Source organism: Sarcophilus harrisii, chromosome 1, assembly GCF_902635505.1.
Source record: "Sarcophilus harrisii chromosome 1, mSarHar1.11, whole genome shotgun sequence".
Taxonomy (NCBI): domain Eukaryota; kingdom Metazoa; phylum Chordata; class Mammalia; order Dasyuromorphia; family Dasyuridae; genus Sarcophilus; species Sarcophilus harrisii.
Window position 1 is genome coordinate 581,365,941 of NC_045426.1, and position 17,163 is coordinate 581,383,103.

At 34.3% G+C, this 17,163-nt stretch overlaps 1 protein-coding gene across 5 annotated transcripts in view; it reads right to left on the reverse strand.

Moving 5' to 3' along the window:
- The window catches only part of RGS22 (regulator of G protein signaling 22), a 162,066-nt gene that overhangs the window by 24,465 nt on the left and 120,438 nt on the right, over positions 1-17,163 (reverse strand). For all 5 annotated transcript variants that reach the window (XM_031947043.1, XM_031947040.1, XM_031947042.1 and 2 more), the window contains 2 exons: positions 13,456-13,524; positions 1,504-1,665 (listed from right to left, as the gene is read on the reverse strand). In XM_031947043.1, coding sequence (XP_031802903.1) covers positions 1,504-1,665; positions 13,456-13,524 — 231 coding nt within the window. The remainder of the gene's footprint in view (positions 1-1,503; positions 1,666-13,455; positions 13,525-17,163) is intronic.

Here is a 17,163-nt window from a genome sequence, read left to right on the forward strand (position 1 = left end):
CCAATAATCCAATTCCCAACCTCATCATTGCACTTCTTCAAAAAGTGGAGAAAGAAAAGTAATCTCCCTTAAAAAAAAAAAAAAAGAAAGAAAATGCCAGGGGCCCTATTCTCAGCTCCCTAACTTGTGCACATGGGCTGTGTTCCAAAGGTTCTGAATGCTAAAAGCTCCAAAGGAAAGTATGGAACTAACTGGAGGAACTGTGAAGAAGGAGCTACAATAACCAGTCATAACAACACTTTCTTTTCAAAAACAAACCAGCAGCTAATTGTGAATGTGATGTTAGTGTGTATGAGTGATGAAGGAAAGCAGTAAGCAAGAAAAATCCTAATGTGACCAAATACTATTAAACAAAAGAATCTTGGAAAAAATTTCAAAGGAAGATGAAAATTTTTGAAGTAACTATAAGTAAAATCTCAGAAAAGAGTTCAACTAAGAGTAGTTAAAAAGCCTCATTTAAAAATAAAAACAAGAGGGATAAGGGATGAGACTGACAGCTTATAAATTATGAATTCTTTGCAAAGAAGTATAAGCCCAAAATTTTAGTAGTTAAATTAAAAGTGAAGGGGTCAAGTAGTCATCTCCTCATCCCTAGAAGAGGTTCAGTCAGAGGCCTGACTGTTGAACAAATGTATTGAACTGGTTGGAGATAATTGTGAAGTTTATCCTTGGAATTGTAAAGGTTTTATTCATTCCAATTTAACATCTGAAAATAAAATGACTTTAATCACTCATTCTTTGGAAAGGAGAAAATTAGCAAAGGTCTCAGACTTTGGAAATCTGAATTCAAATTCCAACTCTGCTACTTTCAAAACTGGGTGCAACCATGGAAAAATCTCCTTGGTTGTAAAATACAATAATGTTCATATAACCTATGAGCATTATATAATTACATTTACATAAAAATGCTCAAAATATGATAATGCTCATATTACCTACTTCACAAAACCATTTGAAGAAAATGTATTGTAAACCTCCAAATGCATTTAAATGTTATTTTTTTTCTTTATTGATTTATTTGTAAGCCATGATCTTTGTTATAGCTCCTACAAGTATGACTTGAAGAAACCTTTAATTTTCTTGGCTACAATAACAAAGAAATATGATAGAGAAGGATGTATGTAATATATTTATAAATTATGTGCAGAAATAATATTTCAAGTATTTTAAGTACAATTATAATTAATATAATGGCATATTATTATAGGTCAAATTTTAATTCACCTTATAAGGAATAATTTTCCTTCAGAGTTCACTACTATTTCATACCATGTTTAAGCATAAAGGATCTCAAATATTAACATTTTTGTTAATGTCCAACAGTTGAAAAATATGCATTTTAATTTTTATACATATCAGTAGAGAAAGGAATAATATTTCAAAATTAAATTCATGAAAAACATCTCTATTGTCTTCATATTCTCTACTCAGTTAAAGATCTGAAATTTCAATGCATTTTCCTCCTTAACATAAACAAATGACTTATTTCAGTTTTTACAGTACCTTATATTTTTGAACCTCTTGCCAGAAGAGTACTCCATTCCCCAATAACTCTCCTTTTAGTGATACAAATTGTTGAAACAATTTTGCTAATAGAGGGTTCAATAATGCTTTACGGAAAGCAATAATGTCAGTAGATGAAGATATCCATTTACTCTCCTCAGGCTGTCCATAAGAGAGAATACAACAAATGAGCTTTGTTTTTGTGTCTGTGTGGGTTTTTTTTAAATCTCCCCAAACTTTCCAATAAAAAAAGCATTACTTCAGTTAAATTTTCCAAGTCCTATTTCCTAACCCTTATTTTTTCAAACTTATGCCATAAATACAATAGATTTTGGCATTTCTCTCCCTCAGTTCCACTGTCTAATGTCTTGTCTCTTTTGGACTAAGGAAGCAGAAGAGGCAACATTTTTTTTTTAAGAGGTGGGGTACAGAGAAACTAAATGTGTTATTTAGAATAAAAGACCATGTTGTATAGTAATGAAAACTGTCATAAGTTATAACTGTGATCACAAACTACTTCTTATTGAACAATATGAGTTTTGTGCCAAAAGGGAACATACAAATCATTTAACAAATGCACCAGTTTTTAATTTAAAGATTAATTCATCCAATCTACAGCTTAAACTATGTCCCCATTATGAAGAAACAGAAGTCAATAACCTCTCTTACTCTAGAAAAAGGAACCAGTAGAGATATGCAGTGTGGTATTGTTCACTGTATCACCCTTATATTGCCCTATCCATTAAAGTCTTACTCTGACAGCTTTGATACCTGGATTTGGGAGTTACTCAGAGTTCTTTAAAGGTATTGTCAGTGTAGTGTATATTGTGGCAATCCTATGCCAAGTTAGAAAAGTTTTGAAAATAGGTTTGGTGACACACTATGTTTGCTTATAGAAGTTCAAGAGAATTTCATTATCACATTGGCTGAAGAATAATGAATTTTTTGCTCACAGAAATTCTCAAAAATCATCTGCTAAATTAGAAAGGATTCTTTGAAACAGTGAAATATATTGACAGTAAGAAAATTAAAAAAGGACAAAGTTGAAGAGAGAAATCCACTACAATTCTAATGTAAAATATACTATCATTTAAAAGGGAACTTCATATAAATAGAAATTTCATTATCTTAGAATTAGAAGGGACTCACCTAGGCATGAATTGCCTTTGTAATATTCAGTTGAACAGATTTTATTAAATGCCCAGCTGAGATCTGTATGGCAAAAGAATATTCTAGGTCTTATGCAAGATATATGTTTATTTTTTATTATAGCTTTTTATTTACAAAGTATATGCATGGATAATTTTTTAACACTGACCCTTGCAAAAACTTCTGTTTCATCTTTTCCTCTCCTTTCCTCTCCTAGATGGAAGGTAATCCCATACATGTTAAATATGTTAAAGTATATGTTAAATACAATATATGTATACATATTTATACAGTTATCTTGTTGTACAAGAAAGATCAGATTTAGAAAGAAGGTAAAAATAACCTGAGAAAAAACAAAAATGCAAGCAAACAACAACAGAAAGAGTGGAAATGTTATGTTGTGGTCCATATTCATTTACCATAGTTCTTTCTCTGGGTGTAGAATCAGTTCTGTTCATTACAGATCAATTGGAACTGATTTGGATCCTCTCATTGTCGAAGAGAGCCACAGCCATCAGAACTGATCATCATGGAGTATTGTTGTTGAAATGTATAATGATTTCCTGGTTCTGCTCATTTCACTTAGCAAGATATGTTTAGAAGAGACAGGTTTTCTACCTTCAAGGATCTTATAATCTAATGAAGTTCTTGAGGGAATGGTCAATCTGCCTTTGCTTTTAGATCTTCCATGAGAATAAACTTATTACTTCATCAAGCAAGCAAGCATTTAATAAACTATTTATGTCAGACACCATATTAAGGAACACAAAGATAAAAATAAAAGTTTTTGCTCTCAGGGAGCTTATATTCTAAGGGGAAAGCCACAAATACAAATACATATGTATGTAAAAAATATATATATAAAATAAATACCAAGTGATTTTGGGGGAGACCAGCAGTTAGATGGATCATGAAAGTCTTCTTAGAAGGGGTTGATTTAGCTGAGTCTTAAAGAAGAGAAAGGATATGGAGGAAGCACATTCCAGGATAGAGAGCAGCGCTAGCAAAGGCACAGACAAGGAGCAGAAAGAAGGCTAGGAGGAGTTAGTAATGTGCAGTAAAGCTGGAAAAGTAGGTTGGAGCCACGTTGCTAAGGGCTTTAAGTGGCAGAGTTTATATTTTGTCCTAGAGGAAATATGACACCACAGGAGACTCAGAGCTGTGATTTAAGAAAATTACTTTAATGGCTTTGTAGAGGATGGACTATGGTGGAGAGCAGACTGAAACAAAGGGAGCAATAAGAGACCACCAAAATAATTTCAGTCCAGGCAAGAAAAAGGCAATGAGAGCCTCAACTAAAATGTGAGTGGACAGAAAAGGATAGATGACAGAAAGAAAGAGATGTTAAGGCTACACAACTAATTGGAGAGATAGAACAAGTGAGACTGAAGAGTAAAAGATAACACTGAGATTCTGAGGCTGGGTAACTGGAAGGAGGATGGTGACCTTGATAGTAACAGGGAAGTCTGGATGAACAGTGATTTGGGGGGGGGGGAGAGGAGAGAATAACAAGAAGTTCTGTTTTAAGCAAGATGAGCCTAAGACGTCTATAGAATAATGAGTGGGACACATCCAATGGGTAGTTGTTGATGTGGGACTAGAGCTCAGGAGAGCCATAGGACTGGAAACACTCAATTCAATTAAATTCAATATGCATTAAGTGCCTTCTAGGTGCTAGACATTGTGCCAAGGGCTAGGGATACAATTAAGAAAAGAAAAGTTAATTTCTGCCCTCAAGGACCTTACCTCCCTATGAGGTCATAATGAAGACAATATACAAAAGGAAGAAGAAAAGGGAGAGGACTATCAAGGAATCCCTGGTGTGTGGATGTGATGTTCTTGGAGTCAAATCCAAGCAGAACCATTGATGGAAAATGAAATACATAGAGCAGGGAATCATTTGTGGAGAGAAGATTGAACCCATAGAAACTGATGAGACCACCACTTGAGAGAGTGCAAATAGTGAATAATAGGGAAGTTTAAGACAGGAGTAACATCAAATTTGCCAAGGACACAAAGCTAGGAGGAATCACTAACATGTTCAATGGCAGATTTAAGATCCCAAAAGATCCTGAAAGGCTAGACTATTAGATATATTCAATTAGTTGAAATTTACTAAGGATCAAAGGAAAATCTCATTCAAATCTCACTTTATACATAAATGATTAGACAATCATAGATTTAAAAACAGAAGGGACCTTGGAGCTCATCTTTTCTAACTTCTTAATTTAAGAGATGAAGAAACTGAGTCATGGAAATAAGTGGCTTACTCCAAAACAGGTTTTAAAGTAGAAGAGTCAGATTATTTTGAACCCAGGACACCTGCCTTTTATTTATCACTCTCTTCACTAAAGTAAAAGACAAGAAAGAGCAACAGCAGCTTTTCTGAAAGATATTTGTTATTTTAGGGACAGAATGAAGGGTGTACTATGGTGGTTAACAAAGCTACAGGTCTTCAGAGATGTTGAAAGGCAGTGGAGTCAGTTTTTATTCTGTCCTGATCATACAACATCTGGCTGGCACATTAGGTTCAGGTCCAGAAACTGTTCCTTCCACTTTATTTATGTATTTATTGCTGGGGCAATTGGGGTTAAGCGACTTGCCCAGGATCACACAGTTAGGAAGTGTTAAGTATCTGAGACCAGATTTGAACTCGGGTCCTCCTGACTTCAGGGCTGGTGCTCTATCCATTGCACCACTTAGCTGCCCCTGCTCCTTCCACTTTAGAAGGAAAGTAGGGGCACTAAAGAAAATCTAGGTTTTCAAGTTTTGTGTATTGGGTGTATGATTATGGACAAGTGCCTTCAACTCTAGCATCAAACCACTCTCTAAGGCTATATATTGAAGAGAAGTTGCCAATCTACATCATTAGAGAAAATTCCTCACGTGGCAAGGTTCATCATAAGTCTGGTTAAACAAATAAAATTGAGATAAACTGAAGGATCTCTAGAGGAGAATGACTAGTATGATCACATTAAATTTGGTTGAAAGAAATGAGTTTGATTATTTGAGAGATGATAAAAAAAAATTGGGGCAGGGACATGAAAGCTGCAGGTATTTGAGGGGCTAGCTTGGAGAAGAGGCATTAGATTTGTTCTCTTAGGTTGGAGAGAGAGAAAAATTAGGAAGAAATGGGTGAATAATTTCCAAGAGGAAGATTTGGGCCTGAAACAAGTGAAAAACTTCCCAACAATTAGAGTCACCTAGAAAAAGACTTGCCTGCTGCATGACCAATCTTAGGGGATGTTGTCAAGGGAAACCTTGTTCAGATATAGGCTGGCCTAAAAAGTTCCAACACCTGTCAACTCTGAGACTGTGAATTTCTTCAAGACCAGTTGTAAGGAATTATTGCATAATGCAGGGAACCCATATAAGAAGCATGTTATGTAGTGAGGTGAAATGACCTAGCCACAAGCAAGAATGTCTAAAGCAACACTTTTAAGTTTTTTCTGATGGAAATCAAGTTGATAAAACCCTTTTAATTTGTGGGAAATGACAATAATAAAGAATCTAAGATAATGGAGAGAACTGGTTCTGATCCGCTTGACAAAACATATGAAGTTTGGGAGCAGAGTTAAGGCAGAGTTTAGGGAAGATTGAAATGAAATATAGGAATCAAACATAAGAAAGTACTGGAAACAGAGAATTGCTAAAAGCTGATAGTTTAGATGTTGTTGGACCTTTAGAAATTAGCTGAGGGAATATGCACATGTATAAAGATCAAGACCAGGTAAGTAGTCAAGAGCCAGGAAATACATAGGGTTTAATTAGATCAAAGTACACTAGAAAAAGTTAGAAATCTGGCAAGCAATCAGAATAGCAGAAATGAGGCACCATCCATGAGGAAACCGTGAACTCCTACCTCCGACCGAATGCCTGTTGCAAACTTCTTGCTGGAACGGGAGCCAATCCCAAGAGATGGCCTACGTGAGGCCTGCAAAGGTGGAGCAAGTAAATTGTGTTAGGGATATTGGTTCAAGTGATTGGCCTGTGGGTGGGGATAAAGGCAGATCTTGCACATTAGTACATCCCCTGAAATAAATTCTGCTATGCTCCATTAAAAAAAAAAAGAAAAGAAAAGAAAAAGAAGAAATGGTTAGAAATAGCATACTTGAGTGCAATTATATAATAAAAAAGTGTTACTGCCTTCTCATAACTATTCCAGAAAAAATTGTCAAGTTGTCACTGCTGTTGTCATATTGTCACATAAATTAAATGTATATGAAAGGCAAACACATGCACACATAATGGGGATTAGCTGTTATGACATTAAGGACAGAAGGAAAAAAATATTGCTACAATAGCATGATGGTTAAGAAAGTATTCCTGATGATTAGAATTCATTAATCTTTGATAGATATTACTAGGGGATATTAAGAAACAGCTTTGGTTGGAAACTTTTTTTTTTTAAAGATACTTAGAGGGCCAAGATGGCAGATTACATGTTGGACCCTGATGAACTCTCCTAACAGTTCTTTCTAAACAACTTAAAAACAATGCCTCAAGTCAAATATTGGAGCAGGAGAGCCAACAAAAAGTCAGAGGGAGACATTTTTCTAGCCTACAACAACTTAAGAGGGTCCACAAGAAGGAGTCTGTAACATGGATGGGTACAATCTCTGAACATTGCAAGAACACTAGTGGTGGGCCTTAAAGGCAGTCTTCATAGTACTAGCAGCAGCTTCAGGAGCTCCCATCTCTTGCCAGAGATGTTAAGGGGGATTCAGACAAATTGTCAGAAAGATTATAGAGTACCCTTTGATGACAATTGATGCTAATTGTCAACTCTATTGCCATATAAGCAGTTCCAGGGCAGAGAGAAGAGCCTGTGGTCAGTCAACAAGGGAGCAGAAGTCTTGGTCACACTGCTCCAGAGTCAAAAGTATGAGAGCAAGAGACCTGGTCATAGTTCAGGGGCAAGGAGGAGCAACAGTTTTTGTGGCTCCAGGAGAACAAGGGACATCCCTGGGTAAAAACCCGAGTGCAGACCAAAAGAGCATTTTTTACATCTCTCTTAGAATTATGTTATCTTGGAAGCACCAGAACTAGCTCTGAAAACTGCCACACAAAAATGCCTGATGTTTGGCATGGTGCCTCCCCACCCCCAGCAATCAAAGCCAAATGTTAGCATAAAATTCAAAATCAGGAATTAGGCTGGGAAAATGATAAACAACTCAAAAAGATCTTGACCATAAAAAGCTACTATGCTGGAAGAGAAGACCAAGACACAAATGTAGAAGACAACAATGTGAAATCATTTACAAGCACAGCCTCAGAAAAAAATGCTAATTGGATCCAAGACCAGCAAGAACTCTTAGAAGATAAGAGATAAAAGTGGTAGAGAAAAAATGGGGAAAGAAATGAGAATGATACAAGAAAACAATGAAAAGATAATCAACAACTTGGTAAAAGAGGCACAAAAAATACTGGGAAAGAATTACCTTAAAAACAGAAAAGATAAAATGGTAAGAATTTCAAAAAGTCACTTAATAAAAGAGTGCTTTTTAAAGCAGTCTTGGCCAAATTGAAAAAAAAAAAAGTATAGAATCTCCTCAAAGAAAATAATTCCTTAAAAATTAGAATTGGGTAAGGGGAAGCTAATGATTCCATGAAATTTCAAGAGACAATAAAAGTCAAAAGAATGAAAAAAAAGAAGAAAATATGAAGTATTTCATCAGTAGAAAAAAAAATCTGTCTTGGAGAGGAGATAGTTTAAGAATTATTGAACTGCTTGAAAGCCATGACCAAAAAAGAGCCTAGATATCATATTTTAAAAAATTATAAAGGAAAATTGACTTAACATTTTAGATCTAGGGAATAAAACAATGAAAGAATCCACTAATCAGCCTTCTGAAAGACAGCCCAAAATGAAAACTCTCAGGAATATTATAGCCAAATTCTAGAGCTCTCAGGTCAAGGAGGAAATATTGAAGTCAGAAAGAAACAATTCAAATATCCTGGGGCCACAGTCAAGATTACACAAAATTTAGAAGCTTCCATATTAAAGAAGCATAGAGGCTTGGAATATGATATTCTAGAGGGCAAAGGTGCTCAGATTGCAACCAAGAATAATCTACCCAGTAAAACTGAGTATAATCCTTCATGGGGAAAAATGAATATTTAATGAAATTAAGGATTTCCAAGTATTCTTGATAAAAAGACCAAAGATGCTTCTCAGCAATACAATGATCCAAGACAATTCCCACACATATACACACACACAAAAACAAATAAACAAAAAAACTCAAAATATAAAATGCTATCCACATTCAGAGAAAGAACTAGTGGAGTCTAAATGCAGATTGAATCATGGTATTTTCACTTTACTTTTTTCTGTAGTTTTTTTTTTCCTTTTGTTCTCTTTCTTCTTTTACAACATCACTGATATGGTAATATGTTTTACATGATTACACATATACAACCGATATCAAATTGCTTACTATCTTAAAGAGGAGAGAGTAAAGGAGATAAAAAATTTGGAACTGAAAATTTTGTTTTATAAATTAATGTTAAAAATTGTCTTTATATATAACTGGAAAAAAATAAAATAGTATATTTTTAAAAAGAGTAATAAAGATAGAATAAGCAAGGGAAAAAAAAGCCAGAGCTGACTAGAAAAATTTTACATTTAAACAGAAGCATAATAACTTAAACATGAAAGAGTAAACATAAGGAATTCAATAGCATTTTACTATTTACATTCCTATGTGGTAAAAGGATACATGTAATTTCTAAGAGTTTTATCATTATTGGAGCAATTAGGAGTCTACATACATAGAAGACATGGGTGTGAGTCAATTATGTTGGGATGATCTCCAAGAAAAAGAATGTAAGTAAGAGAAAGAAGAATGCACTAGGGAAAATGGGGGAGGTTAAATGGAACAAATTTTCTTACATACAGGAGAAATGTAAGGAAGAGTTGTTTTTTTATAGTGGAAGGGAAAATGTTAGCAAGAGAGGTGATGGTAGCAAACAATGCTTGAATCTCACTTTCATCCAAATTTGTTCAAAGATCTCTCTCTCTCTCTCTCTCTCTCTCTCTCTCTCTCTCTCTCTCTCTCTCTTTCTTCCCTGTTTCTCTCTCTCTTCCCTCCCTCTCTTTCTCTTCCTGCTTCTTTCACTTTCTGTCTCTCTCTCTTTTTGCCTCTCTCTCTCCTTATTCTCCCTCCCCTACTCTGTCTCTGCATACATACGCGCACACACACACACGCACACACACATATACACTGTCACTTAGGAATAGAAATCTTACTCAAGATGGGATATAGGAGGAGAAGGGGATAAGATGTATTGGAGAAGGGGGAGATGTAGAGTGGGAGGATTTTTAGGGGAGGTAGTGGTAGGAAGCAAAATATTTTGAGGAGGCACAGAACAAAAAGAAAAAGAATAAGCAGAAGAAAGTAATATGGAGAGTGATAGCAATTAGAGTTAGTAATTATAACTATGAATGTGGATGAAATGCACTCATAAAACCAAAGCAGATAGCAGAATGGATTAGAAACCTGAATTTAACAATATGTTATTTACAAGAGATACACTTGAAACAGACAGAATTCAAGTGCAAAGCTTGAGTAGAATCTATTATGATTCAGCTGAACAGGACAGGTATAGCAATCATGATCTCAATCAAAGCAAAAGCAAAAATAAAACCTAACTGAAAAATATAATCAGGAATACTACATGCATTTTGCTAAAAGGTACCATAGACAATGAAGTAATATAAAAAAATTTTACAGCAAGTTTCTCTAATATGTCTTAAATATATAGGGAATTGAATCAAATTCAAGAGCCATTATCCAGTTAATAAATGATCAAAGGATATGAACAAGCAGTTTTCAGAAAAGAAATCAAAGCTATCTATAATTACATGAAAAAATGCTCTAAATCACTCATGATTAGAAAAAACAAAAATAAAACAGTTCTAAAATACCACATCATATCTATCAGAACTGACAAATGTTAGAGGGGATGAGGGAAAATAAGTATATTATATACCTATTACTGAACTGTTGTTGGACCAGTTCACTAGTCCAACCATTCTGGAGAACACCTGGAACTATCCCCAAAGTGCTATAAAACAGTGGTCCAGGTCTTTTTGTGATGACAAAGAATTGGAAACTGAGGGGATGTTCATCAATTGGGGAATGGCTGAATACTGGAGCATATAACTATGGAGTACTATTTTGCTATAAGAAATGATGTTAAGAAGGGTGATTTGAGGGGGAAAAAAAAGAACATGGCAAGATCTATATGAAATGATGCAAAATGAAGTGAGGACTGAGAGAATATTATGCACAGTAGCCATAATGTTGTAATGATGATCAACTGTAAAAGACTTGGTTATTCTGATTAATATAGTGATCCAAGACAATACCAAAGGACTCAATAAAAAAGTGCTATCCACCCCTAGAGAGATAACTGATGAACTTTAAGTGCAAATAAAAGTATAATTTTCTCACTTTTTCCCCTGACTTTTCCTCCCCTACAATATGTCTTTGAATTCAAACTCTATAAATCTGACTAATTTGACTCATTACTAAACAATTAATATCTATACATAGTAAATTAGGCCAAACATGCTAATGCTAATATCACTAATTTGTTGCCTCTACCAATCTCTTAGTTACCCTTCCTTAGTTACCCTTCCTGCGAATAGCAACAACATAGGTTCTTTACACACAATACAGAGGTATGTCTTCTAATTTGTCTATAAGCTTTTGTACTTAAACTAAACTTGAAAAATATTTTCCAGTTTATTTTTTCCCACTAATTTCTTCCCTGCTCATTCTTTCATTGAAATCAAAGATTCAATACACACACACACAGATTTAGCTTGTTATATATTTTTTTCAACCTCTTAATAGATGTCATTTTCTTCATCCTCTAAAACAGATATTAATGCTTCAACTGAATTATTTTCATAATGGTCTTTTTATATATGTTCACCATGAAAACTTCAAGATAAAAATAAGGTTCCTGTGAAATGTTTCCTTTTGTTCCTTGGTGATAGATGAAGCTAACTTCAACAAAGTCTTTATCTCCCTAAGAACCAGCTAACCATTGCTCTAATTTCAATTTCCTTTTGGCCTTTTTCATTTATTGCAAAAATGCCAGAATTCATGTGGTTGCTTTTTCCAATAAAATATCAAGTCCTTGGCCAATAGACAATTTTAATTAACTCATTATTTAAATTAAAAGTCTTTTAAAAAATTTTAAAAGCTATTTTGTTAAAGGAATCTTAAAATTTTAATAGAATATCTACACTGGAGCTTCAGAATGATTCTCTTTTGAAGGTTTATATCACTTTATCATACTATAGAGAGAATCTATTTGAAGTCTTTCTTTTCACCTTTACCTCAATGAATGAAATTACAAGGTGTCAAGAGTGATAATAGTTACACTGTTAGGTTTTAAATGTGTGAACAAGATGGTTTATACCCTGTGATTGCCTTGTGAGATAAACATTTCTTTGATAAGATCAAAAAGATATTAACTACTTGGTAACCAGGTAGAAATGTTCCCGGACCTAAGGGCTTTAAAATAGTGAAGGATTTTTCCATCAGTGAGTCACTTGGTTCTAGTTTGAATTGGTGTAGTGAAACCACTAGAAGTCAGAATGTATTAAAGTCCCATCACTTTTGGCATAAGCACACCTATGTACAAAAAAGGATTCAGAATGTGTTGTCAAGGATGCAGCTACTGCTGACCTTGTGATACAGAGTTATCATAGGGTCTAAGCCTTTCATGTACTTCATACTACCTTGAATCTCAGGTAGCTTGCTGAACAATGTCACATACAATATTTTCCAGGTACAATAATCTCACACACTCTGACACACATAATAGGGGAAAACCGGAAACACAAGAAATGTCACAGTTGTTCAGAATTAAGTGGCTCTACTACAACAAAGTTCCCTCTTACTCTTTTCTTTCAACGTAGAGAGTTCAACAATCACATTGTAAGGTTGCAATATCAACCTAGATACTTGATTTCTCTCTTAGAAGCAGTCTCTCAGTGGCAGAGAAAATAATGTCTTCATATGCCATCTAATAGAGGAAGTTGCTGCTTTTCTTCATGTCCTGTCCTACTATTTTACTTGATTTTAGTAAGAAAATGGATAATTGCATAAATTTACATTCTGGCAAGAAGAATGATTTTTTTCATGCTCTTTAAGATGTAAAATTGGCACATCTCGAATGAAGTATCACATTATGATTTTAATAATTATCATAATGATACTTAACCTCCTCTGATAAAGCTAAAATGTAATCTTAAATCAAAGTGATTTTGTGAGACAATTTAACCTGTTGATTTAATTATATATTCTACTTTCTCTTTTATGTTTGAAAGGAAACAGCTTTTAACAAATCATTATTATAACATATATATATATATATCATATGCTCAATAACAGGCTGGGATGAATAACTTACTATTGTGCCAATGCTCCTTAGATTCCTTTAATGAGTTAAGAATAGATGTTGACAATTTTGGTCTTTGTGGCTAAGAAAGTCATTTTCAGTCACATCTTCAAAGCATGAGGGTACAGAAAAATAATACTGTGACAAAAAGCATGGATCTTCTTCTTCTTTTTTTTTCCCCTGAGGAAATTCGTGTTAAGTGATTTGCCCAAGGTCATATAGCTAAGACATGCTAAGTGTCCAAGACCAGATTTGAATTCAGGTCCTCCTAACTTCAGGGCTGTGCTCTATCCACTACCCCACTTAGCTGCCCCAAAAAGGATAAATTCTAAAAATTTTTTAGATCTTCTTTCTTCTGAGAAAATAAAGTACAATACTTGCCTTCCAGACCCCAATTTTCTCTCCACGTTTCTTGAGTATAAATTCTTCAGCTATATCCTCCATCTGCAACTAAACATAAATTAAACGTAGAATCAATTCATCAATTATGTATATTGGTGTCATGGGATGCAACAGACTTCCTCTGTATCTTATCGCCACATGATTTCTCATTCACCTACCAAGATGTATCTCAGCCTACTGGTACCTCTTCAGATTTCAAGATACTATTGCTTATCTAGATCCTCAAATCCGGGCTCCCTTTAGGGAGAAGACTCAGCAATCTTTTTTTCTATGATCCTTCCTAACCCTGATGGCAAAATATCATCTTTTTAGATATTTAAAAGGGAATTTGCATGAAAATTACAAAGGAACATAAAATAGAGAGTAGAATAATATCAAAGAAACATACAATAATAGCTAACATTTATTTAAATGTTCTTTAAAACATTATCTCATTTGAATCTCCCAACAACCCTAGAAAGAGTGACAAGGCTAATATTTAGTTCAGATAAGAATATTGAGGCTAAGAGAGAGTATGACTACTGACATCTAAACCCAAGTATTTTTGATGAAATCCAGCCCCTTTATCCACACTGCCTATATTAGATCTGTGGTGTGGAAACAGTCTTTCTGTTGAAGATTCTCATCCTATGATTCTTGTCCACAACTTTCCTTCACAGAAAATTTATCAAATGAGCTAGAGATTTTTTTCCATGTTTCACTATTTTGTGGACATCATGCAGCCTTTGTATAGTGGAACCATCATCTCTCACTAATTATATAACCAGAAGCTTCTACTGATATAGTAATTAAAATGCATTGTGATATTTTGATACCATTTCTAACATGCAAATCATAAGATCATCAATTTAGAGTTAGAAAAAATATTAGATGTTATTGAATCCAATCCTCTCATTTTACAAAGAGGAAAACTGAGATACAATTGTCTGAAGTGAGATTTGAGCTAAAGTCTTCCTGAGGCTGTCTCTCATAAGAAACAGAGTGTTTTACTTCTTTCTTACTTATATTTTCATGCATCTTTCCCTTGAATCTCTTGCAGTTTGATCTTCTGAAACTGTCATATTCTATGAGGCAAAACCACACAATATCACCAGGAAGATGTTTTTGTTTTGTTATTTGAATGGAAAATAGTATTAAATGTATGTGCTTTAGCATCAACAAGAAGCTGGATATTAATGAAAACACTGTGTAAATTTACTCAATTTACTATCTGATCTTCTCTTAGTCAATTCTGGGCCTAGTTCACCAACTATCTACAGTGTCTGTCCAAGATAGACATAGAACTGAATCAACTCAAGACTTCCCATTCAAGTACATTCCGTAATCTTTGTAATATGCATTCTTCTTCACAATTTTTTTTTCTGATGTAGTTCTGGATTTTAAAATCATAGGAACATGTAGAGAATCTCATAGTTGACAAGGAATCCCTCTTTGGAATTTTATGCAGCTTATTTTCTAATGATAATTGCAGACACCCATGCTAAACATGAAATTCCCACTTAATACCTCTCTTGATGTTACTACTTAATAGATTATTGAATTTAATCTTCTTTGGGTACAAGTGTCATAGGATCTTGTGTGCATTTAGCATAGTGCCTGGCACACAGTAGTTACTTTAACTTGTAGATTTAACACTTCTTGTGTATTACCAATACCCTGTGTCTATTGAAGCCAATGAAGTCCAAAGTGGTTCTTCCACTAAAAACAGCAGCAGCAGCAGTTAACATTTACATAGTGCTTATTATGTTTTGAAACAGTATCCTAAAAGCTTTATAATTATTATCTCATTTGATCCTCACAATCCTGGGAGATGGGTGTTATCCCTATTTTAGAGATGAGGAAATTGAGGCAAACAGAGGTGAAATGACTTGCCTATAGCTAGGCATGTGATGATGGATTTGAACTTCAGATTTCCTACCTCCAGGCCCAATGCTCTATCCACTGGGATAACCTAGCTGCCTCTTATCATCCCTTATTAAAATGGAGAATCTATTAAAAAATTTTTGCAGACCTGTTTGATTTCATATCAATTTTTTGTACTCCTTTCAGTTAAGGTACAAATGCTCTTGAGAAATTTTGATTTTCAGGTTCTACAAGGTCTCATTTTTTCTCAATTGCTATTTACTTGTAACCCAAAATTGCTTTTGCTCTTTCATTTTCCTCCTCCATAATGTTTTGCAAATGTTTGTATTCTAAATGAATCTTTTCTTGTCTACCATTTCTCTCTTGGAAAGATCATCAAATGTTACCTGGCAGGGATGGTATTGGGTTCTTTACAGATCTTTAATCATGGTGACTGCCTTCTCTAAAAACTGACAAGTATGGTGATTTTATTTTTTATCATTTTTCAATTTAAGGAGTTTGTTAAACAGGTTGGTTGGAATGGCTATAACTGCATATCATTTCTTCTTCTTTTTGTTTTCTTTTTAATTAGTAATGATTGTGACATTTGATCTACCTAGTCAATGATTCAGTCATACACAGACAACTGAATCTGAAGTAATTCAGTAAAGTCATTTTCTATTTTGTAAAGATATTGTCTATTTCATCTCTTGTGATATTCCTTGGTGCTTGCCACATCTAATGCTTTCCTTTCACTTATTTTTTCTTAAAAAGCCTGTATTATGAAGCTTCTTAGTAGTCTACAAGCCTTTGGTCTTTTTTTCATTTCTTGAGTCCAAATCATAATTTTCAGTTTCCTTCCCTATACCCAGATTTTCATTGTCACCAAATGTGAAAGCATTTTTGATGATTTTTATTTAGAGACTCTACTTAACTTACCATTAGAATTTCTCTACTTCTTATATTCTTCAAGATAATAACAACAATCAACATTTATATAATATTTTACTATTTATAAAGAGCTTTACATATATTACTCATTTGATTCTCTCAGACAAGTCTTTGAGGTAGTTGTTACTATTATGTCCATTTCACAGATGAGGAAACTAAGAGGTTAGGTTACTTGCTAAGGTCACACAGATATTAAATGCCTACTACAGGATTTAAACTCAGGTCTTCCTGACTCCATGTTCAGTACCATATCTGCTACTTGAACCCACTGCCTCAAATGTAAGCATTTTGTAAACTATTAAATACTATGTAAATGTGGGTTATCATCATCACTATGTTGCAGTTATTTTTACTTTCATTTCTTTTTTTATACTTCCAAGTGAAAGGGAAAGACAATCAAGTGTTAAAGTTCATTTCTGGGACTAAAAGAATTTCACAGAAAAATTAGATGAGTCAGTCCTCACTGAAAGCAAAAACCTATTTTATTTAGTTTGTTTTAATGAAAGTTACAAAGGAAAGGCATGTAGTTTAACTGGAGACAATCCAAAGGACTAGTGGACAAAGACAATGAGGGAAGGACACCAGGGTGAATCACTAGCCTCATTTTTATACTGGGGCCAGGACCAACATCTCCAAAGAAAGAGAGCCCATTATCATTATATACCTCAACAATGATACTGTATGAGGATGTATTCTGATGGAAGTGGATTTCTTCGACAAAGAGAAGATCTAATTCAGTTTCAATTGATCAAGGATGGACAGAAGCAGCTACACCCAAAGAAAGAACACTGGGAAATGAGTGTAAACTGCATTTTTGTTTTTCCTCCCAGGTTATTTATACCTTCTAAATCCAATTCTCCCTGAGCAACAAGAGAACTGTTTGGTTCTGCACAC